We start from the raw sequence: 24,342 nt of genomic DNA on the forward strand, positions 1-24,342 counted from the left end.
TTCATTTACTGTCACTTTCTCAGAGCTCTGCCTTTGGAATAGCTCTATTGAACTTCCTCCTTCTGACTTGCCCTTTCTCCCTACTTCAGTTTCTTGATTCATAGATGTAATGTATCTAAAGGATTTCAGTTCATTTAGTGGGATGCAATGAGCCCTTGCAATCTATACACATAGAATTTCTTCTGCTCGGGAAATTTTTCTTCTATTATCAGCTTTTGCTCATCTGGTCGGGCCTCTCCTCCAGGAGCAACGATGAGCTAGATGGGTTCCTTGTGCTCCATATCTATTATCTGCTCCCTCATTGCTTTCCATCCCTTTGGCCTTTTCCTCTACATTCTAGGAGAGCTTTTCAAGTTTATCCTCAACGATACTAATCTAATCCTGGGCAATATTGCTTCTGCTTCTTATGCTTCCAGTGAAGACTCTAATTACACTATTACATTTTCGATATCCCCACAGACCTTCCTCATCTCATCCTTTTCCCTTTCCAACGTTGCTTTTTTATTTCAGCCTATTTTTCTGCAACTATATCACAGAAACCATTCTACCGATGATGCCAAATAGCTTTTTTGATGTCTTTTCTAGATCCAGTAATGGGTCATTTTCAGAGCTGCATTGGTCATCGTAGTGTTCTAGATGCTATTCTTTTCTTTGTCCTGTATTTATATAAAGACTTTTTTTTCCTTTGTTTACCTCCCAGCATGGTGAGATCTGTTCAAACTCGTTTGTCAACAAATCGTATGTGACAGTTATCTGTGATGCTACTCTCTTTCCATTAGTGTCATGACCAAACCCCCTTCTTCGAGCTACAGTTCAGAGCAGGATGAGGTACACAGATCCCAGTCCAGGCCCTAGCAGCTTACCTGGTGCATACCTTTGTCGGAGAAAGGTAGCATCTTCTTGCCCCAATCCGTTTCTTGTTCTCTCAATCTCTGAACGTCTAGAAAACAGCAAAAGATAGAATCCCAGAATGCAGTACTACCAGATTTTTTTTTTTAACCATCTCTCAGGTCTTCCTCTTCTTGTCTCCCCCAACATACAGTGCTCCCAGAACATTCTGTATCCCCACCAGCCCCTGTTCTACCTCCTACCCATTTATCCTCTGGGAATTGCTGGTCAGTCTGTGCAAAGGACAATTGCTGGGGAGCAAACAATGGGAAAGGTGCTCTGACACTCACAGAGCAGTGCCCAGTATTCTGTCTTGTACAGACCCTGGGTCTTCGAGCAGACAATGAAGAGAGTCTGTTTTCCTGTTTTAGGCAATCTCTGTTTAACAAGGGGAAGCCTGGTTATACCGTGAGGTGAACTTCTATAAGTTTTCCAAGTATCTCTCAGAGGTACTCTTCTTGCTGTGTCCCCCATTTTAGACACTTCTTACCCAGATTATTTCGATAAACTGAACTCTCAAGTGTCTCCCCTATCCCAAGCCTGCTTCACCCACATCCTCTCGCACCACCCATCAGCCAAAATCGTTGAGGTCACCCTTGACTCTGCTCATGCCTCCCTTTCTCTCACCACCTACAGCTGGTCCATCAGAAAATCACTGTTGGCTCTGCCTGCAAACATGCCCAGAATGCCACCGCACCTCCTACACTGCTACTACCCTGATCTGAGCCACTGACATCTTTTACTTGGGTAGCTACGATACCATTTAACTAGTTTGTCTGCTTCCACTTTTGCCCCCTGAATAGTCTGTCATCAACTGAGCAGCCAGAGTGAAGTGATCAATTTAAAGCATAGGTATGTTACTTTTTTGCTCAAAACCCTGAGATGACCCCTATTTCCCTCACACCACTCCTGATCCCCTTATTCTGCTCTACTTTATCTTTTCCCCATAGGATTTGCCCCTCTCTAACAAATTATATAATTTACTTATTCATTATATTTATGTTTTGCTGTCTATCTCCATCTGTTGGATTCAAGCTCCATAAGAACAGGGATCCTTGTCTGTTTTGTTTGCTGATGTATCCCAAGTGCCTAAAACAGTGCCTGGACAGAGCAGGCACTCAATAAATATTTGTTGAATGAATGAATGAATGAATGAATTAATAACATTCTACTTAGTCTCCCTGACTATATTCTGACAGCACTCTAGACCAGCACTATCCAATAGAAACACCCTGCAAGACATAGATGCAAGTTTAAATTTTCTAGTAGCTGCATCAAAAAAAGTAAAAATGAAGTGAATTTTATTTTAATTATATATTTTAATAGTATATAATTTTATCACATATTTTAGTAACATTTTATTTAACCCAGTATATCCAAAATATTATCATTTTAACATGTAATCAATGTAAAAAAAGTTGTTAATAAAATATTTTCCCTTTTTTTCTACAAGGCTTCAAAAACTCATTTGTATGATTATACTTACAGCGCATCTCAATTGGAACAAGCCACGTTTTAAGTGCTTGCAGTCTGGAATGCTGCCAGAATACAGTAAGGGAGACTAAGTAGAATGCTACATTTTAAGCCACGTTTTAAGTGCTCATTAACCACACGTGGCTGGTGGCTGCCAAGCTAGACAGCACATCTTCAGACCAACCTCTCTCCTGCTCTTAGCGTGATCTTTGTTCAAACCACAAGTCTGAGTATTCTCTTCAGTAGGCCTTAATGATCTAGACATTGCAGTTCAGATTCTCTGAACTTTTCTGGAACTTTTTAAATTGCATATAGCTCCACTCTCCTCTTCCTCTTTTCTACCACCCTGAAGTCCAGCACTACTATTTGAAGTTCCCCCCAAACTCCACAGCTTGTTCACATCTCTGTGTCTTTATATATGCCCCCACCTTGTCAACTTGTCACTGTCAGGATCTAAAAAAATTTGATAGCTCCCTGCCCAGAAGCCCTCTCTAAGCTCTGAGCAGTATACATTCCCTTCTCTATTTTCTCTGTGTTCCTTGAATTATTCATCCTTTTTTTAAAAAATTGAAGTACGGTTGATTTACAATGTCATGAATTAATCCTTGAATTATGTTTCTTCTCTTGCATATATCATGCCATACTGTTATCAGTTCTTCAAGGGCAGAAATCAGGATTCAGTTGCACATAGAATGTGTTCTATAAATGGGTAGATGGGTAGATGATAGATGGATAGGCAAATAAACAAATGAACAGGTTCTAAAATCACCTACAAGTTCAGAGCGTGGGTAGAGAATGGTTCTTTTGCAATTCTGTCACCTGGTGTATATTCCAAACTTATTGATGGTTATATAATGATGATTCTTCTTGTAAAAATGGTATCTGGGGTGCTTAACTCTGATATAAACCCTTCATCTGGAATTATTCCTTTGGTAGAAAAGGACTGAAGTACAGCGCCATAAATCTTGGTATAAGGGTAATGACTTGAATTATATTCTATGGTATCCTTCTACCCAATTATGACAGCTTTTGGTGTACGTAATCTGGTAGGAGTAGGCTAAATGGATCTCACAGCTCAGGCTCAGACAGACCCTGAATTTATTTAGCAATAATAGTAGTATTGGAAGTAGTAATAATGACAATAATTAACAATCGTATGGTAATCTAAAATTTAATGAACTTTAGACTTATAATTTCATGCTTTGATTCAGCTGGTCAGAATATATCTTTATTTTTCCGTAACTGAGATTAACTTAGCTCTGGGTCCATCTTTTTTCCTTTAAGAGTAGAAATCTCTTAATTTTGCATTTCAGGTTGACTTGGTCACTTCAGGTTAAAAAGTCAGTCTTTGGAGGGCAGTCAGTTCTCTCTCGTGACACAGTCAGAGCCCCCCACTGTGACTGGGGTCTCCCGTCCTCTCTCACTGGTGACGTCGCTTCTGTGTCTAACTCCAGTGTGTTCATGAGGAAGAGGGGCTGTTGGCCGGAAGAAACGTTTGTAGATGGTGGCCCGTAGGCCATTACCAGTTCCCTGCATATAGGATTTAATCCACAAATCTGTCTATCTGGGAACTTTTAAGTTCAGTTTATCTTGGGATTTAAAATAATCTCAGGCCACCTGAAGTTGACAGTTAATTTATGATGATGTATTTCTCAAGACCCTTTGGTTGCAAGTGAAAAAAAAAAAAGAACTAACTCAAATTCACCCTACAAGAAAAAAAAAAAAAAAGAAAAGATGGAAAGTACAGAAGGGGAGGGAAGGAGAAGAGGAGAGAAAATTTTGAGATTACATTAGATATTTATCAGGGCCCTTTCAATGGCAACTAACCAAAATCCTACTAATGCTGGTTTGGACAAGACAACAAAACAAAATTTTAAAAAGTGGATTGGGACTTCCCTGGCAGTCCAGTGGTTAGGACTTCACCTTCCAATGCAGGGGGTGCAGGTTTGATCCCTGGTTGGGGAGCTAAGATCTCACATGCCTCACAGCCAAAAAACCAAAAAAAGCATGAAACAGAAGCAATATTGTGATAAATTCAATAAAGACTTTAAAGATGGTCCACATCAAAATAAATCTTTTAAAAAGTAAATTAAATTAAAAAAATAAAAAACAAAAAAAAATGGATTGATTCATATAACTGAAAAGTGAGGGATAGAGTTTACTTTGGACAAGACTGGTGCTGCATATTCACTAGATGTCTCTGTTCAAGCGGGCAACCCCCATGGCTCTGAAACCTCAGATTAGTATTCTGTCCGCTTTGCTTCTTTACCAGTATTTTCAGCCAAGTTCCTGGGTTGGCTCTGATTGGCCTCTTTGGGTCATTGGTTTGCCCATAGTTGAACCAGTCTCTGTAACTTGGATACTCTCATTGGCCAAGCCAGGATCCATGACAACCACCAAAGTCAGCTTCACCCAAAATACAAAGACTTGCGAAGGAAAGGTCTCCAAAGGAAAATCAAGCTATGTTACCAAAACATAGGTTTTTTAAAAAATTATTATTAGGCAGGCAAACCTAACAGATATCTACTATAGATGGAAAACATCTATATCTAAGAGGAAAGCCTGCTTGAAGTCCAAATTCATATCAGAAAGTGTTGGGTGACAATATGGATTCTGAGTCAAGAAGGAAGGTATCTCTAGGCTTCCAATCCTCAGTGGAGTGTTTTGGGCTACTGATTATCCTGGATTCCTTCTCCTTCTTCTGGAGCTCTGCGGGGATGTCCTGAGAAGCTTGGCCTCTCTCCGTAACATCATGTGCCTGGACCTCAGAGAAGACAGGGTCTCCCACCACCATCCTGTCCTCACTGGACTCAGTCAGCATCCCCCCACCTGGCACATATGGTCAATATTCATGGGGTCGGCAAGACTGAGAGAAAGGGTCTCATCAGTATTGGTGACACTTTCCCTCTTAATCCTCCTATCCAGGTGTGGGAGTGTCTAAATAAGAAGAGACCCAGAATATGGCTTGAATGCTTTGAATAAGGGAAAAAAGGAAGACAAAAAATTTAAGTAACCTATTTCACTTTCCTGTTCTACTACATAAGAGCCATAAAGTGACCCTGAGTTGTGCTTTCTCTGTAACTTTGTGGGGAGCAGCCTACTTCTGACTGGTGGAACCCTCATGTCACTCCACGTGACAGCTTAAGAGCTATAAAGCTCCCATCCACAATGCCGGTAATTATTTACCGCGAGCCTGAGGTCATAAGCCAAATCTGCAATCCATAAAACAACAATAGCAACAACAACAACAACAAACCCACTTCAATTTTCTCAAATCTCCCAAGACTTAAAAAGGAACAAAAAGTTACTGGTGTGTTTGCTGACTCGAGTGATTATGTGGTTCAATCATTTTGATTTACAATTGCATCTTTGTCCTTGTAGAAATAACTCTCTGCAGCTGAACAACGGGAGGTGGAAATGGATTAACCTTCCGATGCGGGAACATAAGACGAGTTCTAGGGAGCAGGCCTTCATCTGAGGTTAATGCAAAGTCTCCAGTTTCTATGGATACACAAAATTAAAGAGCATTCTTTTTTTCTTTTGCCTTCATTTTCTTTTCTTTCGATCTGCCATGAAAAGGGATTATCAGCAGCGTCTAAGCCTCCGTTTTATTTTTGTATCATAAAGCACTGGGATCTGTTTGACGCGTTCCATGAGCTCTGAAGTAATCTTTGGTTGTTGCGTGAAATAGACTTCAGGAAAAGGAGGGACGAGAGGTCATGCTGGAATGTAAAGTTTATGGGCCATATTGCAAATACAATTGGCTTTTTTACTTTCCAGAAATAGATGTCTTCTCCTTGCACATGAAAAAGCCATGACTTAGGCCAATGATTCTCAAACCTAGACGGGCATCAGATTCACCCAGAGGGCCTGTTAAAGCACAGATCGCAGGGCCCCACTGCCAGAGTTTCTGGTTCAGTAGGTCCAGGGTGGGCCTGAGAATTTGCATTTCTAACAAGTTCCCAGGTGACGCTGATGCTGCTGGTCCAAGGACCACATTCTGAGAACCATCACAGTCTGCTGCACACGTAGAAAACCGTTCATCCCTCCCCAGCTGATCAGAGAAAGAGAAGGTTTCCTGAGAGCCGGCCCCCCGTCACTTCATTACTGCCTCCGAATGCGCATGAATATGGGGGCTGGGCAGGGGACCCCGCTGGTCGGGACCATCGGAACCCCTGCTGTCCCATTTCAACCTGGTCATCTATTTCTTGAAAGGATTGTGGAAATAGATGAAGACAAACCAAATGAGAACACTCAGAGGCTCTTTGTTCAGAGCCTGCTCTAGCAAGGGCGTCAGCCACCATCCTTCGCACTTTGGCAGAGACACAAAGGCAGGCAGAGGAGCGGGAAAGCTTGATAGTGGGAAGAAGGGAGCGTTCCTGGATGAAGGCTGTTGGCCCTTGGAAGCTGGAGGAGGGCTGACTGGAAGCAGGGCACCCTGTGTGATTTGTTAGGGGTGTGTGTTTGAATTTCTCTCATTGGTCCTACGTTGGAAGCAGGGACAAAATTAAGAAAGTTGTCAGTTATTAATCAAGTCCTGGCCGTCTGGGGCTGATTGTTACAGAGGTTGTTGTCTGTCTTTCTGGACTGTTGCTCAGACAGTAATCTGACTTCCTACAAGTATGACTTATAGCAGGCTGGCTTCCTGAGCTGGTTATTGTAGATAACGGGCTGGTTTCCTGGGCTGGTTACTGTGAGTTCTGGTTCAGAGTTCTACTTTTATGGTCCAGTCACTGTCTGTTCATATATTCCATCTTTCAGGATGCACAGTGGACACTCACTTTTTTTTATAGTTTGCTAAATCCTTGGTGTGTTCCACATTGGCCAATTTCAATTAAAGAATGCCTGGTTTTTATTAAGGGCCTACTATGTGCAAAGTGTTATGTTAGGCATGTGAGGTTTTATAAGATATAGGCACCAATGTCAGTGAGAAGCAGCCTATGTCATTTGGGCATCAAGGAGAAAGAAAGGTCAGGGCATGTGTTGCTTAGAATCTTCCACCACATTTACTGCAGAGGGGAGAGGCAGAGGGAGGCCAGGGTTCCTTTTCTTTCCCAGGTCAGGGAGCTTGGTCCCAGCTGAGATCTCAGCTTTGCACCTTTGCCTCAGGAGTCGGCATTCTTCTCTGCTCTGCAGGGTCAGACCCCCACAGTCATGTCCGAATAAACCTGCTGCTTCTCTGCTGCAGGTGGACGATCTGAAAGCCAAGCTGGCTGCCCAGGAAGTGGAACTGAAACAGAAGAATGAAGATGCAGACAAGCTGATTCAGGCGGTGGGCGCAGAGACAGACAAGGTGAGCAGAGAGAAAGCCGTCGCAGACGAGGAGGAGGAGAAGGTGGCCCTCATCACGCTAGAGGTGACGCAGAAGCAGAAGGACTGTGCGGGAGACCTGGCCAAGGCAGAGCCGGCGCTCACGGCCGCCCAGGCAGCCCTCAACACCCTCAACAAGGTAGGAGGGACGTCTGCTTGCTTGCTCATCCCTTGGGGCAGGAGCAGGCCCTCCTCTGACCCAGAGGCAACCTGGTTCCCTCCTGTTCCAGAGAGACACAAAGGCAGAGTCAGGAGGGCTTGGCTCGGACCAGCTGTCACATTCATTAAGCAAATAAACATTTATTTAAGCTGACTGTATGTCAGGATCCACGAGCTACCAATGAAATCCAAGAGACGTGGGTGTGAGAATCAGTCAGGACAGGAGAGGCCAACTGGTCCAGCCTCCTCGCTTCACTGATGAGAAAGCCAGGGCCCAGAGAACTGACTTGCCCAGGCTCACAAACCTCAGTGTTAGAGCCAGGTTTGAGCTCACATCTTCAAAATCCAAGCCCAGAGATCTTCCAGCTATGCAGCCCATGGTCATTTTACCCGTTATGTACTATAGGACACATGAGCCTTTTAGGACCCTATGAAAATATTTAAGATATGAGACTAAAAAGATGTTGTCTCCAAAATATGAGAAAAAAAACTCTACAAAATCAAACTTAGCAAGTATTCAGGTGTCAACAACATGCAATTGTGTGTCAACTAAATTCAACTCATATACATGACCTTTTGGTGGAACAACCATGACTCTTGAGATGTATTCATAGGCAGTTTTATTCTGGTTCCCTTTAAATGTGTTCTAGGTGTTGGGAGGAGCATGTGGTTACTACTTCTTCCTCTTATAGTTTTCACAATTAACCTTCTTTCCTATTTGGATGACCATGGCTGCAGGGGTAAGGGAGGCAGGTGGAAAAGGGGGCAGACAGACTCATGTCACCAGGAGTTGGCATCAGAGAGGGACTGAAAAGCTGACGGTTTATCGGGATGCTCACATCAGCTCTTTGGAGACCCTCCCCCAGTCACAGGGATCTTTCCCTGCAGGTTGCTTTCTCCTCCTTCTCCTGAGAGTCTAGCTATTCACTTGCCCGTCACGTGGGTGACTTGGTCAAGGTCTAAGACAGCCTAAGCGAGGTGTGCCGTGCCAGCAGGTCACCTCTGCTCCACGGGAGACACCTGAGCCTGCTTTCTCCAGACAGGCTCTGAGAGCACTGGCCACCCGTGCAGTGAATTACCCTAGTTCCACTGTCAGGGGACTAGCCTGGTATTCTCACCCTGTAGATTTCTGGGGTGTAAGTTAGGTCCCAGTCCACTGTGTGACTCAAGTTGTGCGGGAAGCGTTTAAGCTCTCTGCGTGGTCTCCTTAAAGCCCCCTTCTCTCTAGACTCGATGTGAAGTGCAAATGCCCCCCATCCTCTCTTAAAGGCAAAGTGGGTGGGACTCAGCAGCAGTTCTCACTAAACATTCTCTCTTAATCTTCGATCTCCTGACTCCTTTATACCCTCAATGCAAGTGAAAGGTTTAAGAGTCAAAACACTGTGGTCTGTTGAAACCTTCTTTTATTAGTTCTGTGTAGCCAACTCACACCTCACTTTGGAAGGAAGCATCTCTTGACTTAGGGCCTCAGAAAATCTGAGACTGAACTGGGGACCTTGTAAAATCCTGTGACGTATACTTATGTATAAAATGTATTTAATGTGAGATTAAATACTAAATGCATCTTAGTATTTTTTTTATGATGTGGGGTGAAAAGTCCCTAAAAGGAAGGACCTAGAAAGGCCTTAAGTGGGCCTCTACCCTAGAGAACACAAGATTCCTCCAGGAAAGTTTTGGGTATCGTCAGGTGGACGGGGAATCGGAGGTGTAGCCCAATTATGCTACCGCTTCTCAGCCTGAACCTTTTAATACAGCCGGGTCTGGGTCTCCCTGACCCCCCAGTAGCAGCATCTCAACCGCCAGGCCTTTGATTAGACATCACTTCACTGCCGCAACCTAGGATTCCCTCTCCTTTCATCTCACTCTGTCTAAATACGACCCATATTTCAAAATCAAACTTACATTCGAGATCAGTCTCTCCCTTTTCTGACTTCCAGAGCACAAAAGAGAGACCACTTTATTTATTCACCCTCTTGTAAGTGCTCATTGATCATTTCTTGCCAAGAAGACTGATGTCTTTCATAAGATCTTTTGACACAGGGATTTATATTTTCGAAGATGAGCTGAGTCCAAGTCCTGGCTGAACTATTCACTGCATGTGGCTCTAGGAATGATTTTTTCTTCTCTAAGCGTCCGTTTCCTCACCTGTAAAATGGAGGTAATAGTAATATAGTCCCCATCAGGTTGTTATAAGGATTCAATGTGGTAAGGTATGAAAAGTAGCTAACAGATGGCAGCCATTCAGTAAACATTTGTTGTGGTTGATGATGTCATTATAACAGTGTTACCTCGTCTGTTTCCACAACGCTGGAAACAGCAAAAGCCCATAAATACTCCTGGTTAATTTGTTGGCTGATTAGTTAGTTGATCATTGTTGGTAGAAATAATCACATAGAGATGTAACTCATGGAAGTAATGGGATAGAATTCTGAAAATAGCACTGGATTTGAAGTCTAGATATCTCTGCCACAAAAGGAGTGAAACTCTTTTTTAATGAGTGCCTACTATGTACCAGGCAACATGATAGGTGCTTTCTTCTAACTGGCTGTGGAGCCTGGCACTAGTCACTGAACTTCTTAATCCCTCACTTTCTTTTCTCTGTTACAAAGAAAGGGGCAAATAGGAATTAATGGGCTCTTTATCTCACACTCCCATCCAATCTATTAGCAAGTTCTATCCATTCTACTTTCAGAATATATCTAGAATTCAAATGCTTTATATCATCTCTACTGCTGTCACCCTGGTCCAAGCCACCATCGTTTCTTCATTGGACTATTGCAATAGCCTCTCACTTGGCCTCCCTGTTTACAGCCTTGCTCCAGTGCTGTCTTTGCCCATTGCAGCTGTCTGAGTGACCTTTTTAAGACAACAGTTTGACCACATCATCCCTCTGTTCGGAATCTTCCATTGGCTTCCCATCATATTCAAGATTAATTGACATAGGTGTATGGGTTTATTTCTGGGCTCTTTATTCTGTTCTGTTGATCCATATGTCTGTTTTTGTGCCAATACCATGCTGTTTTGATTACTATAGCTTTGTAGTATTGTCTGAAGTCTGGGAGGGTTATGCCTCCTGCTTTGTTCTTTTTCTTCGGGAAGAGAATTGCTTGGGCAATTCTGGGTCTTTTATGGTTCCATATAAATTTTAGGATCCATCATATTCAGAATAAAATCCGAAGTTGTCACCGTGGCCTGCAAGGCCCTACATGATTTTGCCTGGTTCATCTCTTCTACTATACGGTCTACACCCCAGTCATTTCTCTCCCAGTTGTCACTCCAGTCACCCACACTGACCTCCTCACTGTATCTGAAACACTTCCAGCACAACATCAGCCCAGGGCCTTTGAACGAGAAATTGCTTCTGTGTGGAATGTCTTCTCCCAAGTACCTCCTCTTTCGGATATTTGCCTAAAAGTTTACCTTATAAGGAAACAAACAATGAAAGTATTTATTAATTTCAGAAAAAAATTTAAAGGTATACAAACAAGAAAATATAACCCAAGGTAACCAATGTTTATAATCGTAGTCATGTACATACTGAATTTGAACTAAAATTTTGATGTGACCATATTGGGGGGAGGACCTTAGGAGAGAAAAGAGGACAATAAAAATAAATAGTCACTCTACAATAGGAAGTCTCTCAAGAGCATCTAAAATGAAGTACATAGCAGCATCAGTGTATCCATTATCAATAAGGCATGAAATCTAAAAGGAGTGATGGAAGAATTTGTAAGTGGTGGCTTCTGGAGAGCTGGAGTTGGGGGGGGAGTGGGCATGTGTTTTGTTCTCAGCCTAGTAGCTCTGAACTGTGTATGGACTCCATTAATAGAAATAAAAGTTTAAAATTTTCAGTGGCTGGAGAGCACAGAAAAGGGCATAGCTAACCACCTGGCCAGGTAGAAACTAGGGAAGAGAAACCCCATGACACAAGGGCCACAAGGATGAGTGTTTCACTAGATGGACCAGGAGGTAGAAAAGCCCATCCCAGAAAGGAACAATGTTCGTAAGACACAGGTGCATGAAAGGGTGTGGTGTGTCTGAGCCGAAGGTGCACAGGCGACATGCAGATGAGTCTCTAAAGGTGGCTCGAGTGTGATCAATAACAGCCCGTGGCATCACTAAGAAGTTTAACTGTGGACCAGTGTTTACAATCTGCAGGATACAACTGATTCATGGGTCTCAGACAGCAATTTTTAACGTGAGGTGTAATTGACATATAACATTATAGGAGTTTCAAGTGTACAACGTATCGATTCGATACATACAAATGTGTTGCAGAAGGATCAGCACAGTAAGCCTGGTCAGCATCCGTCACCACACATGGTTACAATGTTTTCCATGTTTTTTTGTTTTTAAGATTTACTCTCTTAGCAGCTTTCAAATGCACAATACAGTGTTATTAACTGTACACACTGTACCTTACATCCCTAGGATTCTTTATCTTACAGCAGGAAGTTTGTACCTTTTGAACTGCCTTCACCCGCTTCTCCCAGCTGCCCCCACCCCCGCCCCGCCTAGTGAAGCAGAATGGATCAGACTGTACTGCATGTGACAGGGGAGGTATTGCTTCATGTACCCAAGGACCCCTCAAGTAGCCTCAAATTTTTCTGCGTTCACAGCACTCTGGTATTTAAGGACCACATCCCTATTTTCTCATCATTTTCAAAGTTAACAATAAATCTTTAGTTAATACATAAATCAGAGCATGGTAGTAAGTCTCTGTACATTTTAAGTCTCTGCTTTGGCAGTTTTATTTCACTTTTATAGCTAAACTGAAATAAATCCAGTATAACTTTTCCTGCCTTAGTTGAAGAATGGTTTTGCTTACAATTTCATGGCCTTTTTTTTTCTCCTTACAGAATTACTTGGAATTTTCTCTTTATTTCCTATGGATTTTTTATAGTAAACTTATTTTTTATTATACAAATAACATATAATGGCATTTTTGGTGTTATGAATAATTCAAATAGTATAGAATATATAGGGTAAAATATAAAGTCACCCTTCTTTCCACTCCAGCCCCAGTCCTCTCCCAAACGAAAACTCCTGGAAGAATTTGAGCTGTATCTAGTCCAGCAATTTTTCTATGTATTTATATTTGTACAAATGCACATATAAAATATGTCATATTTTAAATACAAATGGATAATGGAAACTTACTTTTCTTCGTGAAACAAGACTATTTCATGCCAGTACATACATTGAATCTTGTTGATTTAATGCTTTGTAGTATTCTAGGCTATAGTCGTACTCTATTTCATTTAGCCATGTATCTACTGTTGAGTGTTTAATTAGTTTCTCTCTTTTCTCCAATACAAATATCCTCGTGCATACGTCTTTACTGCATATGTGCAAATATTTCTCTGAGCCAAATTAGAAGTACAATTGTTTGGTAGAACAGCATGGCAGGCTGAATCATGCCTCCTCCACCCCTAAAGATACTCACGTCCTAACCTCTGGAACCTGTGAATTTTACTACGTATGGTGACAGTGACTCTGTAGGTATGATTAAGTCAAGGATCTTGCAGTGGGGAGATTACCCTGGGTTATCCAGGTGGGTCCTAAATGCCATCACAAGGGTCCATAGAAGAGGGAGACAAGAAGGTCGGAAGGAGAAGGTGGTGATATGGTGACAAGGGCAGGGGGTGGACACAGCTGATGTGCTGTGGGGCCTTGAGCCAAGCAATGCGGCCGACCTCCAGAAGTGGGAGCAGCAAGGAGCAGTCTCCCCTCCAGCCTCCAGAAGGGACCAGCCCTGCCAGCATCTTCAGCTTAGGACCCCTCACCTCCAGAACTGTAAGATAATAAATTCATGTTGTTTTAAGTCACCACGTTTGTGGTAATTTGTTACAGAAGCAATAGGAAACTCATATAAACAATATTCTCTTTTTTTATATAAATAATGCTCAATTTCTGTCCAAAATAGCTCTTCTCATTTACAGTTATAAACACTGCTTTCCCCACACCTTTGCCAATCTTAGATATTTTCAATTATCCTAATTTTTCTCAACAGGAGAGCAAAAAATTTTTCATTTAAAAAAAATGTAAATGGTTTGACTCTAATGAGACTGGGCAACTTTTCAAATATTTAGATTTCTTCCTTTGTCCATTATTTGTTCAGATTCTTTGTCCATTTTCTTATGAGATAATTTCCCTTTTCCTAATTGATTTACAGGGTTTTTAAAATAAATTCTTACTATATGTCTTGGTATATATGTTGTAAATACTTTCTCCCTATCATTTGACTTTTAACTTAATATTAACAAGTTATATAAAAAGTAGATTTTATAATTAAATGATTTTGAGAATTCTAGGGTTACAGAGTTTAACAGACTTCTTTCCTACAGGACTTTTTAAGCCCTTGATTATGTGATAAGTTTGATACTAAAAGTGATAGAGAGAGCACAAGAAAATAAAACAGATTAATCGAATTTATGAATAGTGATATAAGGCATCCATATGAAATGCTAGTAAATCAAATCCAGCAATTTATTCAAACAACAATATGCTACCAACTGATAAGTTTTCCTTATATAATACTACTCCTGTAAACATACCCAATCATAGGTCAAAGAAGAAAAGCTCTGTAGTCATTTTGAGAGATGTCAGAATGGTGCTCAACACACTTCAACATCCATTCCTATTAAAACTCTTCGTAAAGTAGGAAAAAAAGGATATTTGGATATTTTGCTAACACAAAGCAATCAATCTCAGTCCAGGAGCAAAACATCCTGTCTAATGGTAGAGCATTAGCGGAATTCCCGTTAACATAGAAAAAGCACGATAATGACCCCCTTCGCTGCTATTATAAAACAGTTATCCTAAAATTTCTAGCCATGCAATAATAAATGAAAAATGGTAATCATGTAAATGTTGTGAAGTACCAGACAAATGTATTATTTTTCATAGATGTCATAAAAATGTAATAAAACAAATAAAAGAGAAGACTTAAGGGCCCATTACAAAATTTAATAGCTTCCCTAATATCAGCAGTAGCCAGTTAGAAAATATAATATTTTCAAGATAGCAGCCAAAACACATGGTACAAATAAACATAAATAAATTTATTGAAACTTTGTGAAGAAAACTACACATCTTTGTTGAGTAATATAAAATATAAATAGGCAAATAGATGTACCAAGTTTGTGTAAGGGAAGATTTAATATTATAAGGATGTCACTATTCCTCAAATAATTTATAAGTTAAATGTAAGTCTAATTTAATTCCAGTGTGATTTTTGGCTTATTTATTTCTAATGTCATTAAAAGTTCATATCATTTAAACAGCTATTAAAAATTTAACAACCTAGATGCCCAACAGTATGGGGTTGGCTAAATAAATTATGGACCATCTAAATGAGAGAAAATTGTGCATACTTTATTTAAAATCATGTTTTGCAAAAATAATTCATGACATGAAAAAGTTTAAGATACAATTTTCAGTGAAAGCCAGGTTTGAAAAAATAATGTAAACAATGATTGATATATGTATATGTGTGTGTACATATATGTATATGTATATATAAATGAATGAGCCAGATATATACCACATTCATATATGTTCACGCATCTTTCTTTTCTGTGTCTCTCTGTTAGTCCATCTGTTAAGTACATATAATGAAACACACCAGCACATAACTAATGTTTACCTCTAGGTAGTAAAATCAGGAGTGATTCTGGCTTTCATCTTCATCTTTGCTAAGTATTTCACAATAAATAGTTATTCTTTTAATAAAAGGACAAAACAGTGTTACCTTGTAAACCAGTGAACAATAAGAAACAAACTGTAAAAGAACTAGAAAAATTATTATAAGGTCAGGTCAATTTTCATATGTATATGAAAGACGCTTCTAAGCATAAAAACAAAGGATGATAGCATGATATCATCTGGAAAAGGATTATTCAATTGGGCTACATAAAAACTAAATTTCTACGTGTCACAGAATATCATAAACAAATTTTTTTAATTAAAAAAAAAAGAGTTAGCATCCTCATATATATGTGAAGAGCTCTTATGAATCGTGCTGGAATCTGGCATTTGTGCCTGCCCCCGCCTGCACATTTACGCTCTGCCCTTCCCCAACGTGCAATGGCAGTTTCTCTAAGGCTTTCCCAGGTCTCCCTCCCTAGCCAAAGTGGCACCATCATCCCTCAAGAAACCGCTATCCCATTAGCCCTGTTTTGTTTTGTTTCTTCAGAGCACTTCTCACTATCCAATATATCAAAGATTGGCCTCTTTTTCTGCCCACCTCTCCCACATGCATGAGCAAAAGGACTTTGCCTTTCTTATTTACCACTGTATCCCCATTTGCCAAATGAATGACTGTGCAGACACATTTATTCACTCAGCAGAGACTCCCTGACTGCCCTCAACGGCAGGCAGTGTTCTGGGTGCGTGTGGTGTGCCCATAAACGAGGGCACTGCCTCTGTGAAGAGTCTGTTCTAGCACAGGGGGCGGGTGAGGGACAAGCAGCCTAATGAAAAAGCACTTTATACAATGCGTTAGAATGTGACAGATGCTGCAGAATAAAGAAAACCGTAGAGCAGAGTCAGGGGCAGCTCTGGGGCCAGGGCAGCTGGGGAGGGGATTGAGGAGGTGGGAGGTTGCAGTATTAAAGAAGGTGATGGGTGTGGGCCTCCTTGAGAGGGAGAAGTTTTTACTTGGAGAGGAGCGAATTCATCAGGCAGGTACCTGGGAAGAGCAGGCAAGGCCAAGGCATCAGCTAGAACAAGAGACCTAAGGCAGGGAGGGGAGTGTGCCTGATGCCGGCTCATTCAAAACCACGTCTGCCTTCTTCTGAGGAATGTCTCCTGCATCCTGTGTTCCTATTAGCAGTGCCACATCACCTGCCCCACGGTGACTGGTGACAGGAGCCCCACCTCACTGAACAAGATCATTTCCCAGGACCTTTTTATTTTGACTTGCGTTGGAGGAAAAAAATCTTCCTCCCTTCTAGTTGCAAAGTGATGGATGTGAGCCTGGAGCTGCGGCACCCCTTCCTCTCATTCGCTCGCCCAACACATGTGTTGATGATGAGCACCTACTGTGTGCCAGTCTCCGTCCTAGGCACGGGGGCTGCAGTGGTTAGCGAGAGAGATGAGTTCCCTGTTCGCATGAAGGAGAGGAGCATAGTAAGTCCAGAAGGAAACAGTGGTAACCTTTTCCAATTGCCCTCAGTTCTATGCAGGTCACCAGGGTGCTCAGATAGGCAGCGACTAGGAAGAGGAGGTTGGCGGGGAGAGTCTCTCTGCGTGGGAGGACTTCTGAACTGAGATCTGGATGGATGAGAAGGGGTCAGCCAGGCAAATGGCATAGGAAGGAGGGTTGCAGGCAGGGGTCCTGAGGTGGGAAGTGGGAAGAGGTGAGTGTGCCCAGAGCTCAGTGAGAGCCTGGGGAAGTGGCCCAGGTAGAGGTCAGAGAGGTTAGCCGAGTGCCTTGCAACATGAAGAAGCTGGTTGGTAAAAAAGAAACTCCTGTACGTGGAGAAGCAGAAACAAGGGAGTCCAGAGAATCCTGCTGGCGCAGTTCCAAACACAGTTCCACTGGTCCCCACATCCCATCCTCCCCAGATACATGAGCAAGAAAATCCGCCTTTGTACTTCAGCTAGGTTTTCTGTCTCCGAAACCAGAGTTGTGATTAATGTATAGATATATATGAATATTCAAAAAAGCTGGAAGGATTTATATTGAAATATTAACAATGATGCATCTGGGTTATAGAATTCAATTTCATCTTTATACATTTTTATATTTTCTTAATTCAATGTGTTGAACATGCTTAACAAACTAATATTTTTAAATTGTGGGCTTTTCGTTTCTGATTGTATTTTCACACTTCGTCCTCTTTCGCCCAGGGGAAACCACTAGGACAGGTATGCGAGCACATCTGCCACATCTGTGCTGTCCTTCCTTCCTGTCCCTGACAAGGCTGTCATGACCCAAAGTACAAACCGTTGCAAGAAAAAATGGAGCATCTTCCTAGGTGCTTCCATTAGGTGCTAGAAATAATCCCCTTCCTGTTTTGATTTCCAGGCCCAAGAGCACCCCAAATTAATTTGGCACAAGGATCTAATCTTTGAAATTAAGATTTTCCCCCACTTAACAAAATCAGCCCCGAAAGCAAGTGCTTTTGAGGTCATATGCTCCTCATGGACGGTCACAACAAACTTTAAATCAACTTTATATGCATTTCTGGCAAAATTTCACTTACAGATTTACTGCTCCCGACTTAACAGATGGAAACACCGAGGCCTGGGAAGTTCAAGTGGCTTTCCAGGGTCAGCCCTTTCAGCCATATCTTTCTAGAGCAAGTGAAACTTGGAGCACAGGACAAACCCATGTCTAGGCAGAGGCAGTGACGGCACAGGGTGTGCCTGGCTTTCTGTCTGAATTATTTCTTGGCAGAAAATGCCACTTTGCTCTCAGGACAGCCAGGTGCAGTTAGCACGAGCTCCTGGAACAAGGCAGTTGAATTAAAGAAAAAAAATTAGTTGGGTTACAGTGCTATTCTCTTCAATCCAAGATGGAAATTAATTTATAATAACCTTGTCTTTTATTCATGGCATGCTGCATATTTCAGAGTATGTTGGCATCCTTATATTTTTCAGTTAAATGTGAAAAAATTGTGTGTTTCTGGTGGGCCATGAGTCAAAGCACTGAGAGAACCTAGCTGAGTCTCGGCTAACCATTCGGGGAAGTCTGAAGCCACTGGGGAGTCGCTCGGTTCCCTTTTGATGAGTCATGATATTTAAAATTCCGAGGGCTGCCTCAGGCTTCAAAGCGGCCCTTTGAGATTGATCGCTCTGAGCCCGGCTCCATTAGTGGCCGAGGACAGAGAGGCATTCGTTTTCCTCTAATGACCTGCCTCTCTCTTCCAGACCAACCTGACAGAGCTGAAGTCTTTCGGTTCCCCGCCGCCGGCCGTCAGCAATGTCAGTGCGGCCGTGATGGCTCTCATGGCCCCCGGGGGCAAGGTGCCCAAGGACCGCAGCTGGAAGGCCGCCAAGGTCACCATGGCCAAGGTGGACGGCTTCCTGGACTCCCTCATCCACTTTGACAAGGAGAACATTCACGAGAACTGCCTCAAGGCCATCAAGCCGTATCTGCATGACCCTGAGTTCAATCCCGAGTTCGTGGCCACCAAGTCCTACGCAGCCGCCGGCCTCTGCTCTTGGGTCATAAACATTGTGAGGTTCTACGAGGTGTTTTGTGACGTGGAACCCAAGCGCCAAGCACTGAGCAAGGCCACCTCGGACCTCGCTGCCGCCCAGGAGAAGCTGGCTGCTGTTAAAGCCAAGATCGCTGTAAGTGACCCCCACCTGAGGCAAACAGCCTCTCCTCCAGGCCCCAGCGCCTCAGCCCTGATTTTTAAAGAAAACCAAACTGTTACCCAAAATCTCCTAATTTTTCAGTAGAGGCAACATTTTTTTAAAGACGTTTATTATTATTATTATTATTATTATTATTATTATTATTATTACTATTATTATTATTATTTTCGGTCACACCGCACAGCTTGTGGGATCTTAGTTCCCTGACCAGGTATTGAACCCACCCGGGCCCCCGGCAGTAGAAGCACAGAGTCCTAACCACTGGACCGCCAGGGAAGCCCCAGTAGAGGCAACTTTTATAATTTCTTCCTCAAACACTGTATAATCCAAACAAGACAGATCCACTGGACCATGGGTTTACGCTTTGGTCCTAAAAGGTTTTTTCCTTTTCCTCTGAGGAAAGAAAAGATGACAGATGGATACATATAATAAATGAACTGTATTATCCATGGAACCAGCTGCTATCTTATTAGCCACAATGAATCTAATATTTTTACACATCTGATAGTTATGAAGAAAGGGTCAAAAATGGGAGATTCTTTTTTTAAAGTTTATTTTATTGAAGTATAGTTGATTTACAATGTTGTGTTATTTTCTGCTCTACAGCAAAGTGATTCGGTTATACATATACATACATTCTTTTTCATATTCTCTTCCATTATAGTTTATCACAGGTTATTGAATATAGTTCCCTGTGCTCTACAGTAGGACCTTGTTGTTTATCCATTCTATACATAATAGTTTGCATCTGGTAATCCCAAACTCCCAATCCATCCCTCCCCCTTCCTTCCTGTCCCTAGCAAGGTTGTCGTGACCCAAAGTACAAACCGTTGCAAGAATAAATGGATCATCTTCCTAGGTGCTTCCATTAGGTGCTAGAAATAATCCCCTTTCTGTTTTGATTTCCAGACCCAAAAGCACCAGAAATTAATTTGGCACAAGGATCTAATCTTTGAAATTAAGATTTTCCCCCACTTAACAAAATCAGCCCCAAAAGCAAGTGCTTTTGAGGTCATATGCTCCTCATGGACGGTCACAGCAAACTTTAAATCAACTTTATATACATTTCTGGCAGAATTTCACTTACAGATTTACTGCTCCCAACTTACAGACGAAAACACCGAGACCTGGGAAGTTCAAGTGGCTTTCCAGGCATAGGAAACAAGTCTGTTCTCTATGTCTGTGAATCTGCTTCTGTTTTGTAGATAATTTCAAAAAATGGGAGATTCTTTTTCCCCTTTGAAATGTAGGTTTTAGCCACCTTTCCCCACCTTGTGCACCATTCTCTTCCATTCTGGCCACTGTCCGCCCCCCTCACTCTCAGCAGTGTGGATGTGTGGGCCTGCAGGGCATGTGTGATGCTACCTGCAGTGCTTTATAGAAGCTTGTAAAAGCATGTAGCATATTGTGGTTGGTGGTTGGGGGGGGTCCCTTGGCCATAAATACAAAATTATTAGCCTCTTGTTCATATTTTGATTGTATGACCCTCACCCAGGATTGGGGGATGGAGGTGATTCTGGATTCACACCTTGAACTTCATCTTTGCCATTAAAATTGGTATCACCAAAGTGAGAGGTAGAAATCAGAATCCTGCAGGATGACATAGCAGCTGAAAACCCATCAGCAGACCTTCCAGTCCATGCTGTGCTATTCACCGATGGGTGACCTTTAGAAAGGCCTTTCCAGAGCCCAAACTTCAGCTTCCTGAAGTAAAATGGACACAATAATAGTCCATTTTGGCTATTCATGATTTTGCCTTGAGGATAAAAGGAGAGAAGGCATGTAAAGCACAAGCCCAGAGCCCAGCCCACAGGGACACAGGGAACTGCCGCCACCACCAGGGTTCCGATGACCACTGACCCCTGCTTTCCCTCCACCTCCTCCTCCTCCTGCATGTGCCATCATGTGCAAGCCCTGGTCATCAGTCACTACCGTGATCAAGTTCAAGCCAAAACATCCCCTGGATCTTTCATTTCTACATGTGCATTCCAGGCAAATAAGATTCTTACTGCAAGTTTCTCATGATGATAAAAAGGGTTTTACAAATTGTGAAACGGGAGATTGCAGACATGCCACATGCTTCAAGTTTCACGGGTTTATTGATCGATAGACTAAATTCTATGGTTAAAGGCTCTAGTTCAAAGATCCCCGCAGCCAGACTCTCTATAAAGAAGAGATGCTTTGGCAAAGCAGCTAATCTCTCAGTACGTTTGCTTTATAAATCCAGATGTTCATGGGCCAGTTTACTGATAATCACGCTCACAATGGCCCACTTGAAAGAATACCAAGGGCAGAACACTAACAGCCCCTTGACTGCTTTTGGAGAGAAGAGACCTTCTGATAATTTTCATATTCTTCAGTCTCTCCTGGAAAAGTGTTGCGAGAACTGCATTTTCAAAGATCTCTTTCTTAAGTTATTTTAACTAAAGGAACATCTGGGGCAGAGGGAATGTTTTCAAAATGTTTATACCTTTTTAGTAGCCAACATGCACACGATGGGCCCATTCAACCTGTGGAAGCCATCAGAATATTTTTAAAATACCTGGCTACCTTTGGAAGACACTTCTCTTCTGCCCAAATATTTTTTGAGAAAAAACGCGTTCTCTCTTTTAACAACCTCCTCTCCATCCTTTGCTTATCCACGTGCCTATCAACATCCCAGGAGTGCAGACACTCCCCCACCAATAACACCCGTCCTGAATACAGAAGCCCACCCAGGACAGGAAAGTGCCTCCCTCTGTGCCCCTGAGGCCATCGCCAGACCTCTCCTGTTACACCCCCGCCAAGTCTTTTTCTTAGGATTTTAGGATAATTCCAAGTAAAGACTTTTATATTCAAGATGCATAAAGTGAAAAAAAAAAGCATCTTCCAAAACAGATTCTACAAGGTAACTTCAACTTGATTTTATACATATAATTAAAGTACACACAAATATGAATAGTGGTGGTTATCTCCTGGTGGTAGATTTTGCATGGTTTTGTTTATGTGCATTTTCTTTTTTTCTATTAAGAACACAATTTCTTTCCTTCTATTAAGAACGTGACAATTTATAAAAATAATAGTAATAAAAACAAGGAAGGCATCTTCATCCAGCATTTACTCACACATAAGTAAAATATCAGAGAGTAGAGAAGAGCTTCAAATGAAAAACGACAGTCTCCTGCCCTTTTCCTTCTTTTGTCTGTTTCTTCTGATTGTTGATGCCACTCAGAGCTTGCTACCTAGTGGCTTAAATGTGTTTTATTTGGCCTGCACAATGTGTTTGCCAAAGATTTAATTAATTGCCAATATTTAAAACAAAAATTCTGATTTCTGGCCAGTCTTATAATAATCAGAAGACTCCTGAATATCACTAACCGACCCTGGAGTTAAGCAGTGGCTTCTCACTCAAGCAGGCAGTTTTGCTGCATTTAGTCCAGTCACCACCGGCCCCTATTTTTTTTAACATTAGACTTATCTGACTAGTTTACATCATCTTCCTGGGCTGCTCATCTGAATTTCTGACCCTTGTCTGCGTGCTGTGCTGCATCCCTATTCTTGATGTATCTTCTTCAGGCAGTTGACTTTCTGCTACACGAGGCTTGAAGACATTCATCCCCTATCTTCTCATCATGACAGCAACTATGTTTTTCTGACATGACCTTTACTTCTCGTTCAATCATATGGAGGCCGCTTCCTTGGAGCTCTCGGTGTTCAAGATGAAATTATTACCCTTTCCTTCAGCTCATCCCCCTCCCTCCTCTCTCCAACTTCATTATCATTATTTATCGTTACTTTTGCTTTTGAATCACCAGCACTGAACATATCTACATGGCGTTCTGTAACCAAAATTAATTGTCCCCTGCTCTCTCCACTGACTGATTCAAAAAATCAGTAAATTCTGTTTATATTCTATGAACCTGTCTATATTGTTCATAGAAGATCTCAGTGCTGTTATACTTACTTTCTTACATACCTTTCCCCCTGGACTTTCTTCTCTCTCTCCCTCTTTCTCTCTCTCTCTTCAATTAGTTCCTCTGGCATAGCCTTATTTTTTAAAACTCTCCAGTCAATCCAGTGTTTTACTGAGTCCCCTTTTGCCCCCAAGACTTTTCTCTCTTGTCCCCAACTTAAAGCTCCAAACAGTTTTGGAGAGTAATCACGTTCACTGCTCTCTTGGGTTCGTTCCAATGACTTCTGGACCCCATGGCTTCTTTCTTAATTTCTTCTCTTGTTTTGCTATGGCTTGTTCTTAAGTAACTTTCTCAGAAATGTTACATAAGAGGTAAATTTTCTAATGTTCCAGTCTGGACGTATCTTTTTATTTTTAAACTGAATTGACTATTTTGCTGTGTATTAAATTCTGATGCTAATTTTTTCCCCTTAGAACACTGAATGCTTTATCTTTTTGTCTGGTGAGAAGTCTGATGAACAGTCTGGATGTGCTGTGTTTCTGCCTTTCTGGAAGTCTTTCAATTTTTTCTTTATTCTTGGTGTCTGAAACTTTACATTGATGTGCTTAGCTGCCATTCTTTTTTTATTCATTGTGCTTGGCATGTAGAGACTTATTTTCTTCAGTTCCACAAGGTGATTTTATATCTCCCTTCTGTTTCCTTTTTAATCTCATTTTCTGGAATGCATATTGGTTGGGTATTGGACCTTCTGATGGGTCATCTATTTTCTCTTATCTTTTTGTCACTTTATGCTTTCTTATTCTATCTAGATTTCCTCAAATTCATCTTTTAATTTATTGAATTTATTATTTTTTACATTAACAATAAAGGTTATTTCTACAAGTTTTCTTTGTTGTTGTTCTCTTTTCCTTTTATTAGCATCCTCTTGTTTTATGGATGAAACATCTTGAATCTCCCGGAGAAACTAATTATGAAGGGTTTTATGCTTTGTTGCTGTTTTTTTGAATGAAGTTCTCTCTTTTTCCCAGGTCATTTTTTCCTTCTTGTTTACCTTTAATCTAGGCTTTAATCAAATGTCTTCTTCTCCTTTCATGTTTACAAGAGTAGTGATCGAAAGCTGAGTATAGCTCTGCAGACAAGGGCAGATCTGGCAGACTGGAAGAATTTGTTTTCTAGATCAGATGAGTTATGGTGGATGCAGCCTATTACTTGTTGTGTTTATTTCTGCTGTACAGCAAAGTGATTCAGTTATATATATATATATATGTATATACATACTTTTTAATAT

At 41.5% G+C, this 24,342-nt stretch overlaps 1 protein-coding gene across 1 annotated transcript in view; it reads left to right on the forward strand.

Annotated features, from left to right (window-relative positions):
• DNAH9 (dynein axonemal heavy chain 9) overlaps positions 1-24,342 on the forward strand; it is a 301,732-nt gene that overhangs the window by 203,006 nt on the left and 74,384 nt on the right. Inside the window, exons 49-50 of the mRNA XM_082373261.1 lie at positions 7,550-7,810; positions 18,709-19,134. Coding sequence (XP_082229387.1) covers positions 7,550-7,810; positions 18,709-19,134 — 687 coding nt within the window. The remainder of the gene's footprint in view (positions 1-7,549; positions 7,811-18,708; positions 19,135-24,342) is intronic.

The sequence above is a fragment of the Balaenoptera borealis genome (assembly GCF_965194805.1).
Source record: "Balaenoptera borealis genome assembly, chromosome: 20".
NCBI lineage: Eukaryota > Metazoa > Chordata > Mammalia > Artiodactyla > Balaenopteridae > Balaenoptera > Balaenoptera borealis.